Genomic DNA, 14,481 nt, shown 5'->3' with positions numbered 1-14,481 from the left:
CTGTCTGCCTCCCAGCACACCCCTCCTCCAAAGCAGCCCCCTTTCCCTCTGCCCCTCCAGTTCCTCCCTGTCTCTCCGTAGCCCCCCTTCTGTCTTCCCCCCCTAAGCAAAACGATCTGCCTCCCAGCACACCCCTCCCCCCGAAGCAGCCCCCTTTCCCCTCCTGTGAGAATTTTTACCTGCATGGGCCACCTGCAGCACCCTCCAGCCGTTCCTCTGAGCTGAAACTCCTTCACGCGCCTCCCGCCTACACACTATTGAAGATGCTGCGCCATCCCCGCGGTCTGGCCAGCTCCCCTAGTCCCTTGCCATCCCCCCCTCCCTTCCTGCAGTCCCAACAAACCTCCTGGCTCCAGCAGCGGCCGCAGTACTGTAAACACACTGCTTTGCGGCCTTCTACAGCCCTGATTTGCTCTTCCGTGTTCCTGATGTCATCATCAGAGACGCGACAGAGCAAATCAGGGTAGTAGAGGCCGCGAAGCAGCGTTGTTTACAGTGCTGCGGCCGCTGCTGGAGGCAGGAGGTTTGTCGACTGCGGGAAGGGAAGGGGGTGGCGGCGGCGGCAAGGGACTAAGGGAGCCAGCCAGACCGTGAGAAGGGAAAGTCGGATGGGAGGGTCAGACCGTGGTGGGAGGCTCAACGGGGGTTCGGGTGGGGGGGGCCAAGACGACGACGAAGACGAACTGAAAAGAACCCTAGGCGTGCATGCGCACTCCTGCAGCCACAGACCTACATCTCACAGATCAGGGAAAACGGAAGCACGCAAGTAAGAGTGCGCATGCGCGGCTAGAGTTTTATTATATAGGATATATTATGTTGCATCCATATACGTCCTTCTTACTTGTACTGGTTACATATACAGTATTACTATTGTTGTATCAGTATCAGCCTTATTTCTTATTATTTCTTATTATTATTGGGTGCAGCTGTTTTTATTAATATGCTGTTCTCTTATTTGAAAATAAAAACTTTTTGAACTGAAAATTTTGTAGTTGCTATGCTTAAGTCTGTATTGAGCACGAAAACGACAACAAAGGAGACCAGATGGTGCTCAATCCTCTTGGGCCGATTGTGTTTCAGCCCAAGAGGGCCTGCCTCAGCAGTCTTGATATTAAAATGATAAAACCAGGTATGTGTAAATCCAGATGTCCCAAGTATTGCAATAAAACCTCTTTAAACACACCAAAATAATGGCTGGCAGCAAATACAGCGAAAACCACATACGGTTTTGTTTTTTGCCGATGACTGCAATGAGGAGCAGAACCGATTAATATGCTAAAACAGTGCGCTTTGGAGAAACTACTGTGCGGATGGGCCCCAGTCTCTGAGGCTTTTTCCCCCCCTGCATCTATATAAGTGATACGATAAGAATACTGTGTTTACTGTTAAACCAAGGGACCCCTCAAGAGTGGTATTTAATACTACGATCTAGTTATAGCCAGTCACTGCCAATATTCAGCAACTCACCTGCTAAGTTTAGAAGTTTTAGGCAGGTCTATCTTTGGCTGCCAGGACTTAGCTGAATCTAAACCAGAAATTCAATGCCAATTGCCAAATATGGCACCCCGCATTGCATTTCCAGTTTCACTACGGACCACAGGAGACAGACTGTCATCTCCCATGGTCCGAATATCAGGCAGCGTATTTATAATCTATGCAGATACTTATGGGCAGAGATTAGGAGTGCACATGTACACCTGCCAACAAAGAACACATAAGACATGTAAAAAACACGTTCTCGTACTTTCATGCTGTTCAGTATTTCACAGAGCACTAATAATCAAATGGAAGAAACCTCCATTGGTGTCAACACAAGCCAAATTAAGTTTCTAGGACACAACTCAAGTGATAAACCTAATTGAGAGGAAAGATCTCAGATGCCTGTGCTAATTTAGAATAGACATTCAAATAGCATTTGCAGGTCAGGTGCATGCTCGGCGTTTGGTGGTTACCGGCGCCATTTTGAATTGCAGCGATTGTTCAGCGAGTACTACGTAGATTTGCATTATAGTTAACAACTTTTGTGCACCGCAATAATGTGGTTATTAACACCACTTATTTTTTTTGTAGTTTTCAAAAGACCCCTGAAGAAGCCAAAAACACTGACGAAACTGGTCCCGTCGGGCTTTACAGCATAGACAAGCACCAAGATAAGTGCATTTATTTATTTATTGCTGATTTACTGCTTATTTAATAAATATTTCAGCGAGTCAACCATATATTACAATTTCAGCATCTAAGATATGAAAGATAACCTGCAAATGTTATTTGAATGTCTATTCTAAATTAGCGCAGGCATCTGAGATCTTTTCCTCTCAATTAGTTTTATCACTTGAGTTGTGTCACAGAAACCTATTTTGACCAGAATTTCACAGAAGCCATTAGTATGCAGGAATGGCATAAAACGTTACCTCCATATGATGAGTCAAAATGTTGCGTGATTGCGGCACTGAGGAACCTCCCCCTCTTCAAACCCAGCATGGACCCAAAAAGAGGGAGAAAAGGCCTCAGACTATAATGTAGCAATATAGAACCAAAAGGTGCAAATCAAAACTGCTTTAAATACTTTCACTGGCAAAAAACTCCCTCACAGAACAGCAAAGTCACCCGGAGGCACATTCCAAGGACTTAGCTGACAAAAGACGACTTGAACGTGCCTCCGGGTGACTTTGCTGTTCTGTGAGGGAGTTTTTTGCCAGTGAAAGTATTTAAAGCAGTTTTGATTTGCACCTTTTGGTTCTATATTGCTACATTATAGTCTGAGGCCTTTTCTCCCTCTTTTTGGGTGCATGCTGGGTTTGAAGAGGGGGGTACCGCAGTGCCACGATCACACAACATTTTGACTCATATGTGTGTCCTCGTATAATTTGTTAACACATTAATAAAAAATTACCTCCAAAAAGAATGGAAAACCATGTATTAAGCACAAGTATCAGTAGGTAGGGTGTTAATCATTCATTTTACCTTCCCCAGATTTAATTGGTTTTGTATTTTCAGTTTAATTGCCTATTATTTCTACAAGCATCAAAGCCACAAATAGTCAAGTTTGACTACTTTACCTGTAGACATAGGGACCCCGCTGAGCAAGCTTTGGTTTTCCTCCTTCCAGGATCTCTTTTTCATTCAAGACCTCAAAAAGATAGACTGACATATAGAAAGGAACAGGAAGGTCTCTCCACACCTCAAAAGTAAAGCCACCGTTGGGATCTAGCTGTACATTCTGCAAAAAAAGAATTAAAAACCTTCAGGCAGTCGTGTCTTTGTATTGTGGATTTTCCACAAAATGGTTCTCACTGCTTTGAATAATAGCATTACAGCATATAGAAACATAATGGCTGCTAAAGGCTAAATGGTTCATCCAGTCTGCCCTTCCACATCACCTACTATCTCCTCTTCTCCCTAAGAGATCCCACATGCCTGCCCCATGCTATCTTAAATTCAGAAACAGTCTTTTTCTCCATCACCTCTACCGGGAGACTATTTCACGCATCTACCACCCTTTCTGTAAAGTACTTTCTTACATTACTCCTGAGCCTATCACCTCTTTTCATCCTATGCAATTAAGTTAGATGCCAGCATATGCAAATACCGTATATATTCAAACACAAGCCAACATTTTTGGGCCAAAAAAGGTCCAAAAATGGGTCTCGGTTTATGTTTAGGTCTGTGCTCCCCTGCTCCCTCCTAGACCTGTTGCAGGCCTCCACCAGGCCTGCCATAGACCTGGTAGGCCAGGACAGGAGGGATTCCTCCAGCCTCCAGTCCCGGCCAACTAATAATTGTCACCTCCTTCCTGCCTCCCCGATTACTGTAGTACTTTTAAAGTCCCTGCTGGTCCAGTGGTGAACTGGGGCAGGTGCAATCTTCATAATGATAGGGGGGGAAAAAAATTTCCCCATCCCCTCAGGAACTCATTTTCCCATCCCTGCAAGTTTTCCTTCTCCTGCCCCATCCTCATCTGTACAAGCTTCAAACACTTTAAAATTATAAGTGTTTGAGGTTTGTGCGATTAAGGCAAAGCTTACAGGAATGGGGCAGGGACAGTGAGAAAACTTGTGGGTATGAGACTGAGATATTGAGTTAATAATAATGATTTATTTTTATATATCGCCTAACCAGCAGTTCATAGCGGTTTACACAATAGGTACTCAGCATACAATATAACATCATCATACATAATAAAATTCTAAGTAATACAAGCATTAAAACATGCCCCCATGTCATTGTCTACTTCATACGCTCTTCTCCTGTGCAGAGCCGCTATCTGAATGGCTGCCATGAATTCTCACAGCGACTGTGAGACCATGGGAACTCAAGGTTGCTGCAAGAACTTGCAGCAGCCATTCAGATAGCAACTCTGTATGGAGCAGGAACAGGAGCATATGAAGATCATTCCTGCCCCTGGTTCACCGCTAGACCACTAGGGATTATAAAAAGGTACCATTTATATTAATCTGGGAGGCGGGAGGGAGGTAAATAGATTGACACACCTATCTACTGAAAAAGATATCATCATCAAGGTAAGGACATTCTAGACAAGCAGGTTATCTCACCATGGCCACGAGCCATATGCAGAAGGAATCCATGCTGGATTTCTGTGTCCCTCCCGTACTTCACTGGGAGTTCTTCTATCACCTGCAGTTAGTACCCAAGCATTGAAGAGCTCCATCATAAAGTATGTGAAGGACAGTGTAGGGCCCTGAACACAGGCCCGCCTAAATGTCTGCCAGGTCCTGCGCCCTGAAATGTAATCTTTTGGCAGGAGGTGTCAAAATACATTAGTTTTTGAGTGAAGGCCTGTGCTGAAGTCCCTGTGCTGTGCCAAGAGCAGCTTTAGTGCTTTCCAGCTATACAGGTGTTACCCTTCCCTCTTATTCTACTGTCCTAGGTGAATACCTAATTCAGCCAGTGGCAGGGCCAGCCCAAGGCCCCAAGTTTGACCCCCCATGTTGAATTTATTCCTTGGATCAGCTGTGGATGAGAGAAAAGTTTGGTCTTGCTTAAGGATGAAACCTAGATGCTGGATTTAGGACCATGATTGCAGGATTCTGCATATCCCCTTCTAGAGAAATGTCAGGTAGCCGTAGCTGCAAATGAAGTCTTATGCTCATGCTAACTTACAACTCAACTAGAAATCTGAGCAGGATAGAAAGTGTAGGATGCAAAGGCCTACTACACCAATGAAAACTATTAAGGGGGTGGTTCTATAAAGGCAGCTAAATGAAGTGAACTAAATGCTAAGGGACTCATAATCAAAACTTAAATACAGTGGTACCTCGGAATCCGAACGCCCCAAAACCACGAACATCTTGGAATCTAAACTTTTTTTTTTTTTTTTTTAATTAAATTTTGCCCTGGAATCCGAACGTACAGGACCTGCAAGCGTTGCTCAGCCCAAAGCTTCCCCTCCGACGCATCTGTTTCCGCCTGGGCGGTTCACGTCGGAGGAAAGCTTAGGGCTGAGCACCGCTTGCAGTTGCCATTGACGATCTTGCTGCCTATGCCGGTGGGGGCCCGATCTTGTGGGACCAAGGAACGGATTAATCCAGTTTCTATTATTTTCATTGGGAAAAATTGTCTTGGAACTCGAACGGGGGTTCTGGAACGGATTAAGTTCGGATTCCGAGGTACCACTGTACGTCTAAAAACCCGCTCAAGTCGGCACTTGGTCATCCTAAAAAAGGCAGGTCTGTCAAATTGCCGATGATCAAAAACAGCTTTTTTGGACATATCCAAGGACTTTTTAGACCTCTGAATCCTACTGTGCACCCAGAGCTGAAAAGGGTGTTTCTGGAGGAGTGATTAGTGTGGGATGGGGGCCGACCTAGGCTTAGTCATCCTGTAGGAATAATCAAATGTTTGACCAGACTTCCTAGGCTAAACTTATATGTTGCGAGTCAGACGATATAACGCAGATTAAGTGCCAAAAAGGTATCCAAAGTGACCAGATAACCACTGCAGGGACAAAGTAAAGACTTCCATACACTCCCCCCGTATTCATTGACCCTGCTGCACCCCTACAAAGTTCAGAATAAAAAATGTACATACCTGCCTCCAGAACATCGGCACCCGCTATAGGAAAGCCTATTAGAACTGCACAGAGGCGACTAGTAGTCTGGGGAGCGAGCTACTGAACCATAGAGAGGAGGACCCAGGCCCATAAGCCACTCTAACCACTACATTAATGCCAACTAGGTGCCACCTACTGCCATAAGGGCTATGGGGGGGGGCTCACCATAACCCATAAGGGAGTTCTGGTGAGATGTTTATGTGGCACCCTTTTTGTGAAGTTCACAGCAATACCCTATAAGGTGCCCCTCTGCTCCGTTGCCATGTTTGGGTGGCCAGTCCATTACAATTCTGGCCCCTCCCATGTCCAAAAGATCTTGTTCTGGACGTTTGGGAATTGGATGAATTTTTGGTCGAGAATTTGGTATAAAGATAGATGTTGTGGCAGTCTGGACGATCAAACACCTGGACGTCCAGATAGATGACTTTTGTAAAAAAAAAAAAAAATTTTAGATGTACTTTGAGAATTGACATTTTGCCGCTGCTGATTTTGGACGACTAGCACCCTACGTCCAAATTGGACCAAGGGCTAGATTCACTAACCTTCCAATCTGTGTCCGATCCGTGGGGGATTGGAGGCAGGCCGACCAATTCACCAACCATCTTCATGCAAATGGGAGCCATCCTGTCACTGCTGCCAGCTTTTTTAATTTTATTTTTTTAAATCGGGCAGATATTTTGCATGTTTTACACACGCAAAATATCAGCCCGATTTAAAAAATAAAATTAACCCCTCCTCCCTCTCCCAATAAGTGCTCCTTTCCCCCTCCCTCCCCGAACCAAAAAATAATGTATGGCCCCCCCCCTCGCCAATGCCCACCACTTTTAAAATTATGGCAGGAGGGTTCCCACTCCCTCCTGCCATCTCTACTATTTCCCCCACCCCCAAAAACAAATGGAAGGAGGGATTCTGATGACCTCCTGCCCCCCGAGGGATGCTCCCTTCTGGTTCCCAGCTGGACCCATCCCCCTCCCCCGTACCTTTAAACAGTTGGGAGCAGGAGGGGTGCTCTATCCCTCCTGCTCCAGGCCTCCTCCTCCGATGAGTGCGGCCTTAGGCCCCTCCCCGTGCATCACATAATGCACCAGGGCATGGCCTAAGGCCAGTATTGCTTTGCAGCCGGCAGTGCAGCAGGAGGAGTTTGCGCTTCCTCCTGCTCCCGAAGATCACTGGAAACTTAAGGAGCAGGAGAGACTGGGCACCCCTCCAGCTTCCGTTTTTAAAGGTACGGGGAGGGGTTAGGCCCGGCCAAGTTGACATCCCTCCTGCCATATTCATTCGCACGCGGGGAGGAGAGTGGGTGGGCAGCGGCAGGTATCAGTACAGGGGGACAGTTTTTTTATGGTTCGGGGAGAGGAGGGCACTATCGGGTTAAAACCACGGGCTTGCAATGCGTTTTACAGAATATATAAAAAAGGAAAAATTCATTTTTTTATATATTCTGCTAAAAGCATTGCGAGCCCATGGTTTGAAAGGGCAGGAGAGTCAACCAGGATAGAAGCAACTGGTCTTTAGCAGTCACTTCTTTTCTGATCGGCAAGCCCAATTGGTTTTGTAGAAATTGTTTAGTGAATCGCTGCCTTCTAAAATTTGCACGCCATTTCCCTCATTTGCATGCGCTGATCGGATTGGATAATGATCGGATCAGGAGGAAGGTTAGTGAATCAGCTTGGGGAACAATCGGGTCGCAAAGGGGTTGCAAACCAATCGGTACACAATGGGTTTGCTTAGTGAATCTAGCTCTTAGACTTTTTTGTATTATTATTATGCCCCTCCACATGTTTAAATGGCATCTGAGTGCCCAGATTCAGTAGCATGGTAAGGGGGCAGACTGCCTCAGGGGCCTTCTTAGAAGGATACATCCATCCATCCATCCGTTTATATGAATTTATTCAGGTACTCAAGCATTTTTTTACAGGCATATTCTTTTCACGTGTGTTCTTGGCATGGCATATATGCACACATTAACAGTGACCCTGGACTTAAGGGAAAACATGTCACACTACAAGTGTGCACTTTTCAACTTGTTTACATTCAGGAATTACATATCCATTGTCCAGAGTGAGAACTTTAGAAGTGCATCACTAGAAAAACAGAATAATCAGGCCTCTCAGGGAAGGAGCCAGAGAAAACCAAGTCCATGTGGCCATTTGCTGGCTGCTTTCACCAAGAGACTCCAATCGTACCTGGTCCAACATGCGAGAACTGCCAAAACAAACAAGGAGAGATAAAACAAAGTCCCCAACCACAGCACAATTACAGTGTGTACTATGACAAACCAAATCAAAGAGTGGTTGGTTGTTGTCGTTTTTAAAAAGTCGTCATTTGCCATCAGTAATTTCCAGGGAAAGAAAAAATAAGTTACAAGGGCGCCATTTCAGCAACCTCTTTCATCCAAGCAGACCCGGATTCTTCATGTAGAGAGCACAAGCAGCTGTTTGCAGAAGGACGCAGCCTTGTTATTTTATCTTGGGGCTTGCACAACACAGGAGTGCTGCTCAAGGTAAATTACACGCTATCATGGCATTTGCGTTACTGATCTAAAGGTGAAGAGGCCGAGGTGACTGTCCAAAGGACCAATTGTAGAGCGAATTCAGGGCTCTCCAATTTCCATGACTATAAGGGTGGGGGGGGGGGAGTCAAATTACTATAAACATTAATAAAAACGTCACCTGCCTGCCTTAAAACAACTACCCCTTTCCTGTTCTTCCAATATGACACAAGAACTCCTGTTTATGCACTGGTATTCTCCTTACAAAACACCCTGGGCTGGGCTGGCATGGCTCCCCGCTCCCGAGAACAGGGCAGCTGCCCTGGAACCACAGTTCCAGGGGGGGGTCCCTATGGGTCAGGATATCCTTATTACCTTCTCCCTTCCTGCTGCCAAAGCCCCCATACCTGTAAAAATGTAAGCTGCTGATGCCTCTGGCGCAGCTTCCAGGGCAGACTGGTGGCAGCAGGCTCACCTCGTTACCGCTGGCTGCCCAAAGATTCAGTTACAGCAGCCAGGGAAAAGGTAGGTGGGGGAGTCAGAAGAACTGACCCTGCCAAACTTAGGGTTACCATTTTTCAGGCCACAAAACAGACACATGGCCCTGCCCTGCTCCACCTCCAGCCCCATCCCCACAATCCTCCTCTTCTTCCCCATGCTTCGGCCACGCCTGAAGGGCCTGGACCATGTGCGGATGTGTGAGGCGTCATCCACATATGCTCAGATGTCCTCCAGATGTGGCCAGAGCTCATTGGGGCTTTCCAAAACCCGGACAAACTGCCCAGTTTTAGAAAGTCCATCCGGGACCCTAGAGAGTCTTCTAAAAAGGAAGACATGGCCGCGTTTCCCCGGACATCTGGTAACCCTAGCCAAACTAGATGGGCTTGCAGGCTAGCTAACCCAGACAGACTCCCCCATTAAAAAAAAAAAAAAACAACAAACACAAAACAACTTGCCAGACAAATCTCCAAAAAGGACACGTCTGGGTTTTCCAAGATGTATGGTAACCCTACCTCCAACATAACCTCCTGTTTTCACTTGGGCGGACTGCAGCAGAGGAACAGCACCTATGAGGCTGTGGGCCATGTTAGAGAATTTCTGCCCAGCAACCTCCTTGCATTTTTTCATTGGTATTGCCCAAAACTTATCATCAAAATCCACTCCTATGCCGATGATATCCAGCTTCTGATCTTCCTAGGAGAAAACCGCTCTGCCCAACTCATCAACCTTCGCTGCCTCTCTGACATGAGAAGCTGGATGACAAGATAACAAACTATAACTTAATGCCTCCAAAACAGAGCTCCTATGGATCAGGGAAAAAAAACCCCAAACACACTAGCTTCACCGTCCAATACTATCGTGGGAATACACACTCCTAACAGTGAAAGACCAGGTGCGCAGCCTCAGGGAATACTAGATGGCCACCTAATCCTCTCTGCTCACATCTCGTAGGTGGTTTCCATCTCCTACTACCTGCACCAACTGAAAAGTATCAAACCATACATCTCTAAGCCTGACCTAGCTCAGCTTCTCTACCCCTATGTACTCTCTAGGATGGAGTACTGCAACTGCATATTTAATGGAGTGACCGCCAAGGAACTCAAATGCCTCCAGTGGGTTCAAAACGCGGCAAACTGTCTCCTGTGCAACCTCAATTATTGTGACCCCCACCTCCCCAGTTCTCCAAGGAGAACACTGGCTTCCGATCAACAAACGCTGCACATTCAAGGCCCTGGTAATAGCTCACAAACGACTCCATCTCACCACACCAGCCTACATCACCTCCAAACTTCAGCAGTACACCCCCGCTCGCCCCCTCCGCTCTGAAGCGGAAAGGCAACTATATACCACCCCCACCCAGGGAGATCTCTCAGGATGGAAACTGTTCGTAAGCGCTTCTATAGTCATTTTGTCCCACACCTATGGAACCAGCTGCCTGCACAGATCAGATCACTGAACTCACTGATGAGTTTCTGAAGAGCAGTAAAAGCCTTCCTCTTCATCTGAACTATCTCCAGCAAGCTGCTCCCCTATGCTCTCTTCCTGTGATGAGCACTGCTATACAATCAACAGGAAACACCCCCTGTGACTGCTATGAATACCTCTCTATTCCTGTCTTTTCCTACACTACCTGGTTGTAATGTATCTTTGATATTCTGCAGTGTTTAAAAGATCTGGGCGGCATGACATCGTTAGTGCAATGATGTTCTGATGGCAGCCTATGTAAGGTCACTTCACTTGAACGATATTGGGTTGCAGGTCTGAGCACTATCTATGATTATTTATTAAGTTATTTAGTAAATTATTTAATCTGTGATTAGGTTTGCCCAATGTCCTATGTAATGCATATGAATGTCCATATAAACGTAATGTACCTTGAATGTCTAATACAATAAGAACAGTTACTTACCGTAACAGGTGTTATCCAGGGACAGCAGGCAGATATTCTTGACTGATGGGTGACGGCACCGACGGAGCCCCGGTACGGACAATTTTAGAGTGATTGCACTCTAAGAACTTGGAAAGTTCTAGCAGGTCGCACCGCGCATGCACGAGTGCCTTCCCGCCCGACGGAGGCGCGCGGTCCCCAGTTAGAATAAGCCAGCTAAGAAGCCAACCCGGGGAGGTGGGTGGGACGCAAGAATATCTGCCTGCTGTCCCTGGATAACACCTGTTACGGTAAGTAACTGTGCTTTATCCCAGGACAAGCAGGCAGCATATTCTTGACTGATGGGTGACCTCCAAGCTAACAAAAAGAGGGATGGAGGGAAGGTTGGCCATTAAGAAAACAAATTTTGCAAAACAGATTGGCCGAAGTGTTCATCCCGTCTGGAGAATGTATCCAGACAATAATGAGATGTAAAAGTATGAACTGAGGACCAAGTAGCAGCCTTGCAGATTTCCTCAATAGGAGTGGAACGGAGGAAAGCTACAGATGCTGCCATAGCTCGAACTTTATGGGCCATGACAGAACCTTCCAGTGATAGTCCGGTCTGAGCATAACAAAATGAAATGCACGCTGCCAGCCAATTAGACAACGTACGTTTAGAAACAGGACGCCCCAATTTATTCGGATCAAAGGATAGAAAGAGTTGGGGAGATGATCTGTGGGGCTTAGTACGCTCTAAATAGTAAGCTAGAGCTCGCTTACAGTCCAAAGTATGCAGAGCCTGTTCTCCAGAATGAGAGTGAGGTTTCGGAAAGAAGACAGGCAGAACAATGGATTGGTTGAGATGGAATTCCGAGACAACCTTAGGGAGAAACTTTGGATGTGTACGCAGAACCACCTTGTCATGATGAAAGACTGTAAAAGGTGGATCCGCAACTAGTGCATGGAGCTCACTGACCCTCCTGGCAGAGGTAAGGGCAATAAGAAAAAGCACTTTCCAAGTGAGGAACTTGAAAGGAGTTGTAGCCAGAGGTTCAAACGGAGGCTTCATTAAGGCGGAGAGAACCACATTGAGATCCCAGACTACAGGAGGGGCCTTAAGAGGTGGTTTCACATTGAAAAGACCCCGCATGAATCTGGAAACCAAAGGATGAGCTGAGAGAAGTTTCCCATGAACTGGCTCATGAAAAGCAGCAATAGCACTGAGGTGGACTCTGATGGAAGTAGACTTGAGACCAGAGTCAGACAAAGAAAGAAGGTAATCCAACAAGGTCTCCACTGCCAGGGACGTAGGATTATGATGATGGAGAAGACACCAGGAAGAAAATCATGTCCACTTCTGTTGGTAACATTGCAGAGTGGCCGGTTTCCTGGAGGCATCCAGAATAGAACTAACGGGCTGAGACAACAGAGTATCACTTCAAGTCAGCCCGAGAGATACCAAGCTGTCAGGTGTAGAGACTGGAGGTTGGGATGTAGAAGGGTCTCCTGATGCTGTGTAAGTAGAGAAGGAAACAATGGAAGAAGAATAGGCTCCCTGGAACTGAGTTGAAGTAGAAGGGAGAACCAATGTTGCCTGGGCCACCGTGGAGCGATGAGAATCATGGTGGCTTGTTCCCTCTTGAGCTTGAACAAGGTTCGCAACATGAGAGGAAGCGGAGGGAAAGCATACAGGAACAGATTGGGTAACGGGGAAGCTGGATATTGGGGAGTCCCTGGACATTGTGTACCTGGACTTTAGCAAAGCATTCGATAGCGTACCACACCGCAGGTTACTGAGCAAGATGAGTTCTATAGGATTAGGTAACACATTGACGAAATGGGTTGGGAGCTGGCTTGGAGGTAGGCTCCAAAGGGTGGTGGTGAACGGCACCCCCTCTGAAATGACGGAGGTGATTAGTGGAGTACCACAGGGCTCAGTCTTGGGCCCAATCCTATTCAACATCTTTATAAGAGACTTGGCAGAAGGGCTTCGAGGTAAAATAACATTATTCGCCGATGACGCCAAACTGAGTAATGTAGTGGGCAAATGCACAACAGACGAAGATTCAGTGCCCGACAACATGATGCACGACCTACTCCTACTGGAGCGATGGTCTAGGACATGGCAACTCAACTTCAATGCCAAAAAATGCAAAGTTATGCACCTGGGCAGCCAGAATCCATGCAAGTCTTATACCCTTAATGGCGAGATCCTAGCAAAAACGGTAGCAGAACGAGACTTGGGGGTAATCGTCAGTGAGGGCATGAAGTCTGCCAATCACGTGGAGCAGGCTTCGTCCAAGGCAAGACAAATCATGGGCTGCATACGAAGGGGTTTCGTCAGTCGTAAGGCGGAAGTCATTATGCCATTGTATAGATCCATGGTGAGGCCCCACCTGGAATACTGTGTGCAATTCTGGAGGCCGCATTATCGCAAGGATGTGCTGAGACTGGAGTCTGTGCAAAGAATGGCCACCCGGATGGTCTCGGGACTCAAGGATCTACCATACGAAAAACGGCTTGACAAATTACAGCTATACTCGCTCGAGGAGCGCAGAGAGAGGGGGGACATGATCGAGACGTTCAAGTATCTTACGGGCCGCATCGAGGCGGAGGAAGATATCTTCTTTTTCAAGGGTCCCACGACAACAAGAGGGCATCCGTTGAAAATCAGGGGCGGGAAACTACGAGGTGACACCAGGAAATTCTTTTTCACTGAAAGAGTGGTTGATCGCTGGAATAGTCTTCCACTACAGGTGATTGAGGCCAGCAGCGTGCCTGATTTTAAGGCCAAATGGGATCGGCACATGGGATCTATTCACAGGGCAAAGGTAGGAGAGGGACATTAAGGTGGGCAGACTAGATGGGCTGTGGGCCCTTATCTGCCGTCTATTTCTATGTTTCTATGTTTCTATGTTTCAATCCAGGAGAAATGCATCCGCTGCCAGACAGTGAGGAGAGTAGAGTCTGGAGCAGAAGAGGGGCAGCTGGTGATTGTGAGGAGCTGCAAAGAGGTCTATCTGAGGAGTGCCCCACCGAACGAAGATGGACTGTAGAGTTAAAGGATCGAGTGTCCACTTGTGAGGCTGGAGAATTCTGCTGAGCTTGTCCGCTAAGGAATTCTGTTCCCCCTGAATGTAGATAGCTTTCAGGAATAGTTGGTGATCTGTGGCCCAAGCCCAAATCTTCTGGGCTTCCTGACACAAGAGGCGAGATCCTGTCCCACCTTGTTTGTTGATGTAGTACATCGTAACTTGATTGTCTGTGCACAGCAGGAGGACTTGAGGAAAGAGAAGATGTTGGAAGGCCTTGAGGGCATAAAACATCGCTCTGAGTTCCAGGAAATTGATGTGATGCTTCATTTCCTGGGCTGTCCAAAGACCTTGAGTTTGGAATTCGTTCAAATGAGCTCCCCAGGCATAAGGGGAGGCGTCGGTGGTGATGACAAGTTGATGAGGAGGTAGATGGAACAGAAGACCTCTGGAGAGATTTGAGGATATTAACCACCATTGTAGAGATTGACGAAGAGATGATGTCACAGATATGGGT

The 14,481-nt window shown here is 46.8% G+C and overlaps 1 protein-coding gene across 5 annotated transcripts in view; it reads right to left on the bottom strand.

Moving 5' to 3' along the window:
- SCARB1 (scavenger receptor class B member 1) overlaps positions 1-14,481 on the bottom strand; it is a 210,439-nt gene that overhangs the window by 90,718 nt on the left and 105,240 nt on the right. For all 5 annotated transcript variants that reach the window (XM_033954981.1, XM_033954980.1, XM_033954982.1 and 2 more), the window contains exon 2: positions 3,060-3,220. In XM_033954981.1, the coding sequence (XP_033810872.1) occupies positions 3,060-3,151 (92 nt within the window). In that variant the 5' untranslated portion in view covers positions 3,152-3,220. The remainder of the gene's footprint in view (positions 1-3,059; positions 3,221-14,481) is intronic.

This window comes from Geotrypetes seraphini, chromosome 8 (genome assembly GCF_902459505.1).
Source record: "Geotrypetes seraphini chromosome 8, aGeoSer1.1, whole genome shotgun sequence".
In the NCBI taxonomy this organism is placed as follows: domain Eukaryota; kingdom Metazoa; phylum Chordata; class Amphibia; order Gymnophiona; family Dermophiidae; genus Geotrypetes; species Geotrypetes seraphini.
The sequence above is the reverse complement of the archived record's forward strand: the minus strand, read 5'-3'. Positions and strand labels throughout refer to the sequence as shown.